General features: G+C 39.9%; 1 protein-coding gene across 1 annotated transcript; it reads left to right on the forward strand.

The window, feature by feature from the left end:
- The first annotated feature begins 709 nt into the window (after positions 1 to 709).
- Positions 710 to 13,485, forward strand: LOC115586017 (AT-rich interactive domain-containing protein 3A-like). Its single transcript, XM_030424756.1, has 9 exons — positions 710 to 966; positions 1,653 to 2,252; positions 7,409 to 7,483; positions 7,579 to 7,651; positions 9,331 to 9,514; positions 10,263 to 10,513; positions 10,918 to 11,205; positions 11,297 to 11,386; positions 12,202 to 13,485. Exons 1-9 carry the CDS (start codon positions 940 to 942, stop codon positions 12,339 to 12,341), a joined length of 1,728 nt encoding a protein of 575 aa, XP_030280616.1. The 5' UTR covers positions 710 to 939; the 3' UTR covers positions 12,342 to 13,485.
- Positions 13,486 to 13,957: the final 472 nt, after the last annotated feature.

Consider the following 13,957-nt stretch of genomic DNA (forward strand, 5'->3'; position numbering starts at 1 on the left):
CACAAGACCTGTAAACACGCTTTTATGTGTAAATTAGGTGAAGTTACCCTTTAAGAAATGTTTCTGCCTAACTCTCAGAAGAAAAAAGACTTCTTAATCCTAATAAAAGCATATTTTTTGCCCTGTTATCGAGCAAGTCAACAGCATCTGCGATGGGCTTTGGTGTGAGACAACAAAATCACTTTATTGCCTTGAGAGCAAGATTCTTAACATTGTGCACATTAAATAGTAAGTTAACCAATGCGCTTAATTGCAGTTAAAATTGGTTTGGGGTCAAAAAAGCCTTACAATGCATACATTAATTTGGTAATGCCACCATGAATATAGGATGGTAAAAATTTCAGCCAGACTCTGAAACACATTCTTTTGGGGCACACTTTCTGTCAAATGTACTTAATCCATCTCCACAGGGGGAAAAATGACATTGACGGACTATAAGCAGGGTGACTGTCCGTGCATAGCTTTGGCTGTAGAGGTCAGACACATTTCGCAGTGTGCATGAAGCAGGTCCAGACTAAAATATGTTTCGCTGTATTTTTAGTAGAGGTCGTGTTCCCTGAGGCCAGTGGGTGGGACCTCCCTGTGAAGTGGGTGGGTGTAGATCAACAGAGGCGCAGGAAAAAAGAAAAACCCACTTTACGAGCTTTACGCACGGGGCGGGCCTTTCATTCATCCAAGTTGGGGGGTGTAGCTCACTCAGCCAAAGACAATCAAAGATGTTTGAGTTTCCATGCGCAGTGACCAGGGAGGTAACGCGTACAGCACTATTACCCCTCCTCCTCCTCCAGCTCCGATCACCCCGGCCTCCGCTCGGCAAGGATTTTTTAAATCACATTTGATCAGAGGAAACACCTTTTTTCTGTCTGATATAACTGGTCACGCGATGCGATTTGTGTCCGCCGGAGGAAAGACGAGAAAACTAGATAAGACCTGTTGGCGATGATGGATTACTCAAAGGCGCAAATGGTGAGTGTCGACGACAAACGCTCCCACTCGTGTTTGTTACTGTAACAAAGCAAACGAGGATTCAAGTAGACCTTTACAGGAACATTTACACTTCGTCGATCGAGTCATTCGTTTCAGCCATCGAACAAATCAACTAGATTTTCCCTTAATGACTAATTTAGGCCGTGTTCGCTTTTGTCTGCGCTTGGAAATAAAACTCCAATCAGTTTTCTTATAAAACTGAAGAAATGTGAAAGAAAGTTCCCCGCATGTTTAGTTAACTTTGAAGGAAATCAGCACACAGGCAGTGCTTGTGAGGAACATCTGCATCCTGTTCCCAATTTATTCTTAACTGTATTAATGTATTTCCTGTTAATAATTGTCCCGAGCCGTTAACCTTTGTTTCACCTTTTTTAATCCACCACTGATTGTGCTTTAAGGCCTGAAAAGTTGTCTCTCTTTAACCTGGATATGTCTCAGGATCCAGTCACTAATTTGTTTAACTTGATTTAACAATATGCCTTGTATTTTAACAGTTTTAGTTTTAGTTTTATTTGCCTCCTTTGGGCTTTTTTGCACTGGCTGAATGTTGTTTCCATTAGTTTTTTTTCTACCTTCATATAATTCGCTGCAGCACATGAAAGCAAAAATACCTACTCAAATTACATTTCCTCAATTAAGTCATTGATTTGTATTTTTGTCCACAGTCAGGCTTTTCCGAGGAGGGCAGCTCAGCCGGGTGTCCACAGCTCAGTCCTGCTGGGGTGAAGCTGGAGGCGATGATGGAGCATCTGCAGAGACAACAAGGAGCCAAACTGGAGATGAACCTGCAGGAGAAACATCTTCTTCAGGCCCAGTTCCTGTTCGCCCAACATGCTGCCGCTGCAGCCAGAGCTCCCGGCTCCCGATTAGACTCTGCATTATTTGGCAAAGCAGATGGGCCGACTTATCAGGCAGCTCAACGAGCCTTGAACAGCCATCTCAGCAGACTGGATCCAGACGAGGAAGATTCAGATGAGGAGGAGCAGGAAATGGTGGAGCCTGAAGAGAATGATGAGGTGGAGGAAGACGAAGACGAGGAGGAGGAGGATGGGCCTCATCAGCAGGCGAAGAGGCCTCGAATCCCCTTCCCCTTTGCTCCTTATTCCACACCTCAGTCGTCTGCTGTGAAGCATCTGTCTGAATCTCCAACTTCAGCCATCAAACAGGAGCAGGAGGAGAGAGAGCTGCTGTCTCCTGCAGGCCAGCAGGCCTTCACATCACCCAATGGCTTCGCTGACTGGGGCTGTGATGAGCCATTCAAACAAGTAAGTCATCTTTGATTTGACCGGCCAAATCATGCAATGTTGTTTTTCTTCGTTGTTTTGTTTACCGTCTTTTAATTTGGATTTTTTAAAAACATTTTCTCCCACCAACAGCCATATCAATTCCCATTACTCTACTCTTATTCTGAAGTGGCTTGCACCTCAGTTCATCTTAATTGAGAGGGAATGAACATCTGTAACTTTTCTTTCTAGCTTGTGTGTGTTCCAGCTTGTGTTAATTGTTGACCTCTTCCTGTTGTGAGTCAGGCTCGTGTCCCTTTTGGCAAGATCCCCAAATTTGATGGTGCTTTAATTACTGGCCAGGCCAAAGATTCTGCTATACTTCACCTCGTGTCTTGCACTCTTGAGAACACATTCTGGCCACCAGCTGAGCTAATTGGTCTTGGCTGACGTCCAATCCTAACTGTTTAAAACGGCCGTCCAGGCCTAACCGAGATGGAGTTAAAATGAGACCAAAGGATTAATGAAATAGCCTCAAGTATGTGTTTGTGTACAATACTGGCTTTAATGGTTAACTGTATGGAATTGCTGGGTAAAAGGTTGGACTTTTCTCTCCTTGTATCAGCAAGATCTCCATTAAAATATATATATTTTTTAAAACTGAAACATGATTATCCAAAGCCAGTATTTACATATTTTCCAACAGATATGTTTGACTACTCAAAGAGTAAACAGAGGTTGCCCTCATGGATTTTTTTCCCTTCTCCAATCTGATTGGTTCTTCTGTGTGTATGTTTCCCTTGAAAAGGCCTCACTTCAATACAATACATTATGATTAATGAGGCCTGTAGGCAGAGGGACAGCTGGGTTAGAGCCTTACAGCATACCAGGAAGCAACTACCCAGAAAGTTTACTTACAGTAGTTTCAGTGGAGCAGAATGGCTTTTGCTATATGTTATCAGAGCTTTTACAGCCCTTTTGTTCCTTATGTAGGAGTTTTCTTGGTCTTTTCTCCTCCCTCTGTTGCTTGTGCTCCGGTAAAGTTAGCCTGCATAGTATTTTTCAATAAGTTATGTGATCGTTCGCCCCTTTTAAACCGCAACAGGCTCAGAAAACTCGCTGATGGCGTAGCTGTAGCTCAGTGGATAGTTTTGCATAATTTAGCTGTCGCTTGGCAACGCTAAATGGCAGCTTAATTCAACTGCAAGTAATCAATACATTATATAGCTACTGCAGTGAGAATGCATTTCCTTTTCTCAGCCAGGCACACAACAGGCGCAGCCGTGGTGATGAGTTGTGTGGGGTTGATGTCAAGAGAACTGCACTGCGTGTGTGTGACGTTGGTGTGGATTCTGTTTTTCTCTTGCTTTAACACACAAATTAGATCAATTGCATGTGAGACAGATGCTGTGACCCATTTGTGTAAAAATTTGTGATCATCTTTGTATGTTGTCAGTTTTACTTACCAGCTTACAAGTAGGAGGAATTGCTTGTGATATTTAATTTCATCCTGTTGAATTCTATGTTAAGATAAGATAAACAACATTTATAGCTTCACTGAGCTTAGGAAGCTCTTGCAGAATGTAAGGCAGCCTATAACCAGACACGAAGTTAAAGATGCCCTCTATTTTGCCTAACATGTAGATATGTCGCTGTTAGTTTTAGTAGCGATGAGGGATTTTTCAAAACAGGACTCTTTTCCTGTAGTTCACAACGTGTCTCATGTGACATGTATGAGCATAACTTTGCTTTATTACAAATAGTTACACATGTTGAGGTATTTTGCAAGTTTTTTTTTTCCCCTCCAATACTTTGTCAGCTCTTCCTTCAATCAAACTTCTTTGAAACTCTGAACAATGCTGTACAAGCCTCACCATGCCGGACAGTCATTGTTCTGGCCTCACATGCTGTCTCACTGTACGCCCTTAAATACAGCACGGGTGGGGTTGAAACACCCCCCCGAAGAGCCCACTCTCAGTTTCAGCTAACAGCACAGCAAGGGGGCAGATAAATGATCTTGACTTATTCAGCTGACTTAAGGCCGATTCATTTGATTTGGATTAAAAATTTGGTTTCCCCCCCCATGTGGTTACATTGAACTTTGGCGAGGGTTAACTTTTCACTGTGGCTCTGGTGTGGAGCAGCTGGACGATTCTAATGAAGCTCATTATAGGGACCTGGTTAGCGTTAATGTTTGATTAGATTAATGGGATAGTTCAAATGAAGTGTAATTTATTTATTCGCATCTTGAACGGTTGAACGGACATATTTTTACAGAACTACTTCAAGCATAGTAATATGCAATAGCCTCATGATTAAATGATTTGGATACATAAAAAAAAAAAAAAAAATCTAAAAGGTTAATTAAAAACTCGCCAACAAAAGAAACCTGTTACTGACCTACATACTGAATACTATCAGCATTCTCCCAGGGCTGGATGTGTGAAAACTCTGTGAGCAATTAACTGAAAGCTCTTTGTTAATAGATCCACAGTAGGTCTCACTTGCTCATCAATAAGGGGGGAAGGGTTTTATTTCCACTGGATGGTGAAAAGACTGGGATGTTTATCTACCTTCACATCAATACGCTCTCTGGTGGGGGAGTGAGTTGGAAGTCCTTTCATTAGAAATTCTCAGCTGTGAAGCCACTGGATGTGTCAACAGCTCTGCCACGACAGGGGCAGAGTTTTATGTGTTAAGTGGATACATACAGTTGCGACGTAACTGTTTAACCAGTTTAACAACTAAAAACGGAGCAATAGAAAAGAATGTTCAGGGGAAGGTGATGTAAACAGTGGCTTGTTAAGAAACCAGGGATTCTCGTACCACGAGGGATAACTTACTTCCGCATTTAAGGGTTTGTGCCTAAACATAAAGATCCTGGAGTACGTCAAGTAGTTAAAGAATTGGAATTACAATTTTATGTTTGAAATCAAAATAGCCTATCGAGGTGCGCAGGTGGTCGAGTGGTTAAAGCGCATGCCATAAACGCAGCCGACCCCGGTTCGATTCCGGCCGGAGGTCCTTTGCTGCATGTCACATCCCCCCTCTCTCCCATATTTCCTATCTGTCTACTGCTTAATAAAGGTGTCTATGCCATAAAAAATCTTAAAAAAAAAAAAAAAATAGCCGATCGAGTCAGCTGTATCACCTGTGTTGCCATTAGGATTGTGTGAAAGTTTGCAAACGAGTGGAGAACATGAAATGGTTAGCTAATAGTAATAACAGAGTGGTTGAATTAAATGGTAAATGGACTGCATTTTATAGCCATTTCCTCACCGCTCAAAGCACTTTAGGCTACAACACATATTACATTCACTGAACTACTCATCAGGAGCGGGAGGCCTGAGTTATGCCACTTGTTATCTTTGCCTCACTAACTTTAAATCCTACTACGGCCAAGTCATAACCCGGCCTACTGTGTCTCTGGGTAAATAAAAATATCCAAATTTATGAATCCTACTATGTCTTTGTCGTAAGTGAATTTGTAATTTCACCTCTTCCTCGTGAACTAAAAGCTAGCTGAATGGAGGTTAATGGACAAATGTTGGAAATAGTGACAGTTCAAATATATTTAAGACGTGGCTAAATCGTGGAAATAGCTATTATTATTATTATTATTATTATTATTATTATTATTATTATTATTATTATTATTAGTTGAAATTATTAGTTGAAATTATTAGTTGAAATTATTTGCACAGTTGGTAGTAGCCTTGAAACAGTTAGCTGAAAGTCATTGATAAATACTTGAAATAGTTTGCTAAAATGTCCAAAGAGGTTGAATTGTTAGCTAAAAGTGATGTATAAATATTTGGAATGTGAGAAATCTTTAAATAGATAACTTTAGCTAAAAGTAACCGGCGCATGGACTTATGGTATAGGGTTAGAACAGTTAGGTAAAGTAATGGAAACATGTTTAAAATGTCCACTACACATGCAAACTTGACCTGACCAACCTAATCATTTGATTTAAATAGCATAGAGAGACAGTGTCCATTTTTGAGCAGTTATCAGGGTAAACATCCAATTTAAAGTCAATTTGAATTAGCCCTGGTAGGGCTGTCAGGGTGCCTCTAACAGTGTTAGGGAACATACACCGCCTTACAACACCATGCAGCTGTTTGTGTGTCAGCACGCTGTTTTTACTGTAAACATGAGGAGAGTTACAGTTGGACTTAAAGCCAACAGGTTACACGCATCAGGTTGCCACGCCAGACGTTCTGTGATAGTTTGATAAACTACCAGCATGGTGGTCCTATCAAATACAAAAACATGTTGTTGACAGAAATACATATGCTTGTTTTGATGTAAAACACGTTCACACTAAACAAGTATGCACTGGACGGAATGTGAACAAGGCCCTTCGTAAGCCTCTGAAGGCAAACCAATAAGAGGTAACCAAGAAAAACAGTGGGACGTTTCAGTAGCTGCAACAAAATCAACAATAATCTTGGAATTAATTGATTGGTTGGTCTAGTTTTACGATACAGATAGAAGAGATAATGGAGCAGAAACATCATCCGCTTCATGTAATTGTAATGACAGCCACTCTTAAGAAGAGCATCACCATGCATCGCGCTGTGTGCGATAGCAGGACAATAACTTCTCAGCAGGCTTTTCCACACAGTTGCACACACACTGCCCTCAACTCACATTTTTAACCTTTAACTGTCATGGTAAGGGGAGGGGCATGTCATATTAAGCTACCTAATGAGCATGGGGCCTTTCATTAATCTCCCTTTTACCGCTGCAAGCTTTAAACAGGGACTCCCTTTTGAAAAATATCCCTTAATGTATACACGGCACAGTGGCACATGCAGCCAGATGCTCACAGTGGCCAGCTGTCTGACTGTCCTGCAGAACCATTTCAGTCCGGGGAATAAGGCAGGTTCGGACATGTGTGGACTCTGGAATGTGCATGGGAGCACATTCCAGAGTCCTTATGGAAAAGTAACAAATATATATTTTTAAATAGGGATAGGAATATATACATCCTAGTGGTTCTTTAATTTTAATAATCTGTATACTGTATCTTTGGTCGTCAGTTTATATAGTAACGCCTTTTATGATACAGTACCATGTGTAAATACATTTTTAGTTTGAAATAACCAACTTCAAATTAACTTCTACACTCAAGAGGGCAATGTGGAGGGCAAACTATTTACTGATGTTTCTCTGTTTGGTTGTATTTACAGAGAGGAAGTGCCATCTGGGCTGAGGAGAATGACGGAGGGAAAGTAAGAGGCGAACCATCCAGGGACTTTGCCAAGGTCAGTTGATTCGTTTGATGTATATTAACAAGATAATGCCCAAAACAATCAGAGTGACAGTTGTCTAATGGTTATTTTTTTCCTTTTATGAACAGCTTTATGAGCTGGATAATGATCCACAACGGAAGGAGTTTCTTGATGATCTCTTTGTCTTTATGCAGAAACGAGGTAAGGTGTCATGGATCTTTTTTTTTTTTTTTTGCAGGGAGCTATAGGACCTCTTATTAATGTACCTGTCTTATTTTGTCAACTGCAGTCTTTGTGGAGCATCAGATAAAGATAGTAGTGCTGCTCTCAAGACACTGGTGATTCAAAATGCTTATTAAAAACAAATGGCATTTTAAACAACAAACTAAAGCTGCTGCTCAGATTTAAGGATCGAATGGTTTTGAATGAGCTCAAACAGTGTTTGCCATAAAAAATTAGCTGCGATTTTGTTTGTTTTGTGTGGAATAGAAATTATTTTAAGGGCTGATGCATATTTATAGATACTGTATTATCTCATCAACTGACCCTACCATGTACAGTAAACCAATTAAAATATTTAAATACATTTGCTAAACATCTATCCCTGGAATTCAACAAACAATCAATCTAAATACATTTAATTGTTGCCAAAATGTGTTCAATGTACAAATATTAGACAAACAAATGCAAAAAATAACAATATATCAGCTAATGAGTGAAAATAGTTTGTCAATTCTTATTTTAAAGCAGGTGACACAGGATGTATAATCAAGCATGATTTTAAAGTAGATGATCTGTTAAAGCTGCTTTTCCACAGAAGTACTTGCAGTATAGTTTCCTTTGAACGCTTCTTAATTCGTGGTAACTGTGCCTGAATGGCTGATCTGTTTTGCATTTCCACTAGCTTACTGCTACTACTCCACTACTCCGGCCAGCAACAACGCCACTTGTGTTTTAGATATACTGTCTAGAGTGTAGAACACAAAGTAGATCTGGCATTTGGATACAGGGTTATTTAGAGCTCAAGAGGTACTATCCTGAAACACACTTATGTGGAAAAGCAGCATAAGTGTTGACAAACTCCGACCCTGCAGGTTAGACTAGTCAAATCAGGTAAACACTCTAAAATATATTTATTTAAGTGTTTGGGTTCTGATAATAAAATTCATGACAATTTCTGCACTTAAAATCTACTTTTGACTTGGATCCTTTTCAAATCATCAGAAAATTCTTAATTGGCTATAAACAGCAGAATTTCAACATAAACATGAATCAGCAATAGAAATGTGTATGTACAGTGTACCTTTGCCTCTACCCTCAATCCTCTTGTTTTCTAACATTGTAAAGCTGTATGATGAAGACAAATCCGACTCAAACACAAATAGAAGCAGTAGGACACTGTCTGCAAGCTTCCTTCCATATGTGCAAAGGTCACGCTCATGTCTGTCTGTCTCTGTTTGTCTTAAGTACAAAGTAATCTTATTCCTAAGACTGCTTTTTAGCCTGCTTCATTAATTGGCTTTATTCCAAATCGGGATTCGAAGGGTTAGCTGTCAACCTGGTGATTGGCAGGCACGGCTGGCTCTGAAATTACCCCTCCCCCTGCGCTCAAATCAATGCAGCAACAGAGCTGCTGTTGTGGAATTGTCCCTACCCCCATCCATCTGAAATAAGCTTCATTAGAGAGGTCTATCCACACAGATAATGCATGCTAAGCCAAATTAACAAACATTAACCTCAAGCCCTCAAGTAGTTAAGTCAGTGTTTATGTTCTCTTCCGCCTTTGCTTGTCCTTAATGGTGTTTTTAACTTGTTCTGTCATCTTTCCCGGAGTATAACTCAAAATGCATTTAATTGAATTTATCCTCTTATTCAATCAGGAACTCCTGTGAACCGCATTCCCATTATGGCCAAGCAGGTGCTGGACCTGTACAGGCTTTATAAGCTGGTGACGGAGAAGGGAGGTCTCGTCGAGGTTATTAACAAGAAGATTTGGAGGGAGATCACCAAGGGACTCAACCTCCCGACCTCAATCACCAGTGCAGCCTTCACCCTCCGCACACAGTAGGTGTCGCTATCATTTGTGACAAGAAATCTCAAAAAAGAATAAATATCATTCTATTTTCAATATTATCGGCAAGATATTGATTACCTTTGGAGAAACTATAACATAATTATCATTGGCTATTAAAGGGTAACTTCACCTTGAAGTTTGTTTACAGGTCTTGGAGTGTACTACTGCACATGTGAAACAAGTAGTATAAAGCCTTCTGTGGCTCCAGAGGAAGCTGCATATAATCTGATAAAATGCCTCCAGTAATGTCACTTGGTGACTAAGTTGCATTGTGGGAAATGAAGGCGCGATGTTTTGAAAAGCAGTCCGCTGGTCTAACATGACACTCCTACAACACTGTTGGACTCAATCAACCTCAATACAGTAGAACCGGCGATTCACCTTTTTTTATTCCACTGATTCTTTTCTCTTTTCAGAGTCTGGTACTTACTCACTTAAGGTATTTTGTCACACAACCACAAAAGGCTTTATACTGCTTTTTCATACATGCACTAGACCTGTAAATACACTTTAATGAGTTAATGTGGTGGAGCAACCCTTTAAGTTTGCAAAAAGGTTTTCACATCTCAAAGGCAGCTATGTGATTTACTGAATGTTGAAAAATGACCAAATAACAACAAATGACAATGGGAACCTATTCAATCCATTGCATCAAATGTTTTATCTGTTACACCAAGATTATCTTTATTTAAAAATATAACTTGTATGATAATACTCCTGTCAAATGTTTCCTTGCAGGTATATGAAATATTTGTACCCGTTTGAGTGTGAGAAAAAGAGCCTGAGCTCTCCAGGTCAGCTGCAGGCTGCCATCGATAGTAATCGCAGAGAAGGCAGACGTCCGAGCTACACCAACAGCCTGTACCGCTACTCTCCCTCCCCGAGCTCAGCTCCACATGCCCTCCTTTCCTCATCCACGATGCAAACCATTCCGACTGGACACAACGGCCTGCATACATCCGCTAGCCCAAATCTAAAGAGGAAGACAGGTACGACATGATGCGTCCTTCCTGATTTCATGTATGAGCGATATGATCTGTGATGGATTCCATATTGTTTTATTCCAATCCATTAGTGGACTACTACTGGCTTCTTAGATCAGGTTTCAATGAATTTACTATTAAACTACTTTCCTCATCATATAAAACCAGAAATGGATTGTGACCATGCCTCCATGAACTCTGGCTGCCTTTATTTATTTAAGATACTTGTGTCCTCTTAAATCTTCCTTCACAATTATTTTTTTCAGTAGACTATTAATCCAGGTGACATTGAGAGGATCATTATTATGCACACAATGAACTTTCTAATTTAAAGGGAAACAACAGTTTTCCTTCCCTTTTCTGAGTTCTGATTTCATGAAAAATTTCTTGTCACTTTATTTTCCTATCAGACGAGATGTCAGCCTCTGTAATACCCAGCCAGCTGCCCATGGCTCTGGCACTGGGGCAGCAGCAGCAGCAGCAGCAGCTGGCACAAGCTGCCACATTAGAGCATCTGAGAGAGAGGCTGGAGCGAGGAGCAGGAGGAGCAGGGGGAGCTGCCGCCGACGGTCCAGAGAAGAAAATGATGCAGCTGGCAGAAGAGCAGCAGCGCCTCATGCAGCAGGCCCTCCAACAAAACCTCCTGGCCATCGCCTCTCACTTCAACCCAATGAATCTCAAACTTAACAATGGACATGGTGAGTTGCATGTGCTGTTATGAGACGGGTCTTATCATTTCTTTATCTTAGGTAAGGCCATTAATATGATTGTTTTCTTTTACTCCCACAGAAAGCAAACAGGATATGTCTCTGAAAATCTCCACTAACGGAGCAGCGAGTATCAGTGTGTCTGTGGAGGTCAATGGTACCGTTTACTCAGGTGAGTAATTCCAAGTCATATATGTCAGACTAAACTTTGTGTAAACAGATTTTTTTTTTTAATAAAGTAGTTTTCTATAGTTATAAAAGGAATAGTTAAACATTTTCAACTGTACTATTTCCTAGCTGGGAGCGGGAACTTTCTTCGCAACTTTTTATAACCCGGTTGTGCAGATTAAACAAACAAAAGAAACAGGATGAGAAAATACACCTGTATCTGTTTATGATTGATATGGGTTGGTCAGAAGTAGCTATATTCATTATTAAACTTTTTACAAAACATGTTGATGAAGGTTCTCAGTCATATTTACAAAACAGCTTACTTGGATGATACCCTTTAAAGAGTGCATTCTCTGTACTGGATATGTGTTTCAGCCAACTACCCCCTCAACCCTTCAGGTATAACATGTTAAGGGATCTTTTGAGGTGGTGGAAGGTGAATTTGTTACCCTCAGACAGAGCCAAGCTAGCTTTTTCCCCCCGCTTACAGTGTGGATGCTAAGCTAAGATAGCCTGTTGGCTCCACCTTTTATATGTATGTAAATATGTATATGACACTATGGAACTTTTCCCAAAGTGTAAAACTATTCCTTTCAAAACTACTGTAATTATCTGTCCTTTATACCTATTATTGTTTATGTACATCACAGCACTAAAAGATTTTATTCCTCTTCATACAAAGCACTGAGATACATTAAATTCGCCCCTTGAAGTTGATCTTGAAATTTGTAATTTCTGTGAGTATGACCAACTATACATGCTTTTGAATCTCAAATGATTTTAATTGTAATCTTCTCTCTGATCTCTGCATTACAGGAATGTTGTTTGCCCAGAAGTCAGCTGGTCCCGTGGTGTCACAGGCTGTAACTATGGCAGGGACAAGTGGTTTCAGTGCCCTCTCCTCCTCACACAGTCCCTCCTCTTCATCCTCCACCTCCTCAAAGGGACCAAATTAAAGCTCACTGGCTTTTTTAGCCTGTTCTGGGAAAAATTATTACTCAATATACCTCTCTTGTCAGACAAGAACGTTGTGGATTCCAGGGAAAATCAGCGGCAACATATGGCGCAGTTCCAGTTTTTCATAGCATTGTTTTTCCGTTACCTTGAGTGTGCTTTAAATGGCTTCCAAAACGACTCTAATGTAGATTCAGATCACGGTTTACCTTAGTGCCTGAAGCAAAGTAAATGTAGTTGGACTCATGTCGAAAGGGCTTTACAAGGTTTGTTCAGAGGTGTTTTTTAGAGGAGAAAAGTGCACAATGAGAACCAATGCAAAGTCTCTTTGTGTGTCACTAATTATCCAACAGTTCTGTAGCTGCCTTTTTCCGGAGTAGAACAATGTGCTGCTGATGAAGACCAAAAAAGCCTTAGTTTAATGTCATAGCTCCTATTTTGTTGAAGCATATAGTTACATACTTTTCACAGCTGACCAGTGGTTTCCACAGAAGTGTTGCGTCCTAAAAAATCAAGTGGAATTTAAAAGAAATTGGTTGCAGTTTGGTTTAATTTTTTTTTAAATGTTTTTCATTGTGTGTTATTTTACTTTTTTTTTTTATTATTATTTAATCATTTGGTTCTGCCTCAAAATTACAAAACATTTATTTCATGTCAGCTGTGAATCAAAGGCAAGATATGAGAGACAAGGTTTGTGTAGGATGGAAGTGATACAAATTTACCTCAATTGACTTCCCGCGTTGGTAAGTTTCTCTGGGATATCTTCCGGACTCAGGAATGTCCTCTGGACTCATGACATTTATACTGTATCTCATAATATATATTGTTGTGTTGTATTTGTATAAACACAGAGAATGTATCAATAATTACCTCAAGCTTTTGACAAGTGAACACTGAAACAGTGCTACCTCATTATTCTAGAGAAATATGCAATACCTAATGCAGCATGTGTTAATTTAGCCATCTGCTGAAATCTCCTGTATGTGGACAATCAAGTAGACATATCATTGCAAACAAATGCCACTGTGAACTTGACAACTGTAAAAAAAATTAAGCTTGATGTTTAACTCTAAGTTTTTGGTCTTTGATTAACGTATTTCTTGTACATGTGGCCATAAGGAATAAAACAATCTTGGCTGCTGTAAATAGACTGTTTCTTTTTTATCTCGCACAAAGTCTGTGCTATTTTGTGAACTTGTGTCCTTCGACTTTCCTATAACGTTCCTCAAAATGTTAGCTTTTTTCATATTTCACATTGAATGCATACAACTGTGTTAGTTCTCTTTTTATACCATGTGTGACAAAATAATTTCAGCGCAAAACTTTTTTGAGCTTTCAGCTTTATCTGTCTTCATCGGTGACTGATTTGAAATAATTTGTCTGATCCTGATGTTGACTAGAATGGCACCAAGTAGAGTGCATACCTCCGCCAAGGCCCAACAGTCCCTTGTTATTAAATCAAGATATCAAATCCAGTATCGAAATGGATTGCCCCGTATCACTCTAAATTCTAAAACACCCAGAACTGTTTGACCATAATTTAAACTCAGCAGAGCTCGGACCTGCATCTAATTGTACTTACTAAGAGATACCAGCCAAGTAAATACAACTTATATTT

This window comes from Sparus aurata, chromosome 8, assembly GCF_900880675.1.
Source record: "Sparus aurata chromosome 8, fSpaAur1.1, whole genome shotgun sequence".
Taxonomy (NCBI): domain Eukaryota; kingdom Metazoa; phylum Chordata; class Actinopteri; order Spariformes; family Sparidae; genus Sparus; species Sparus aurata.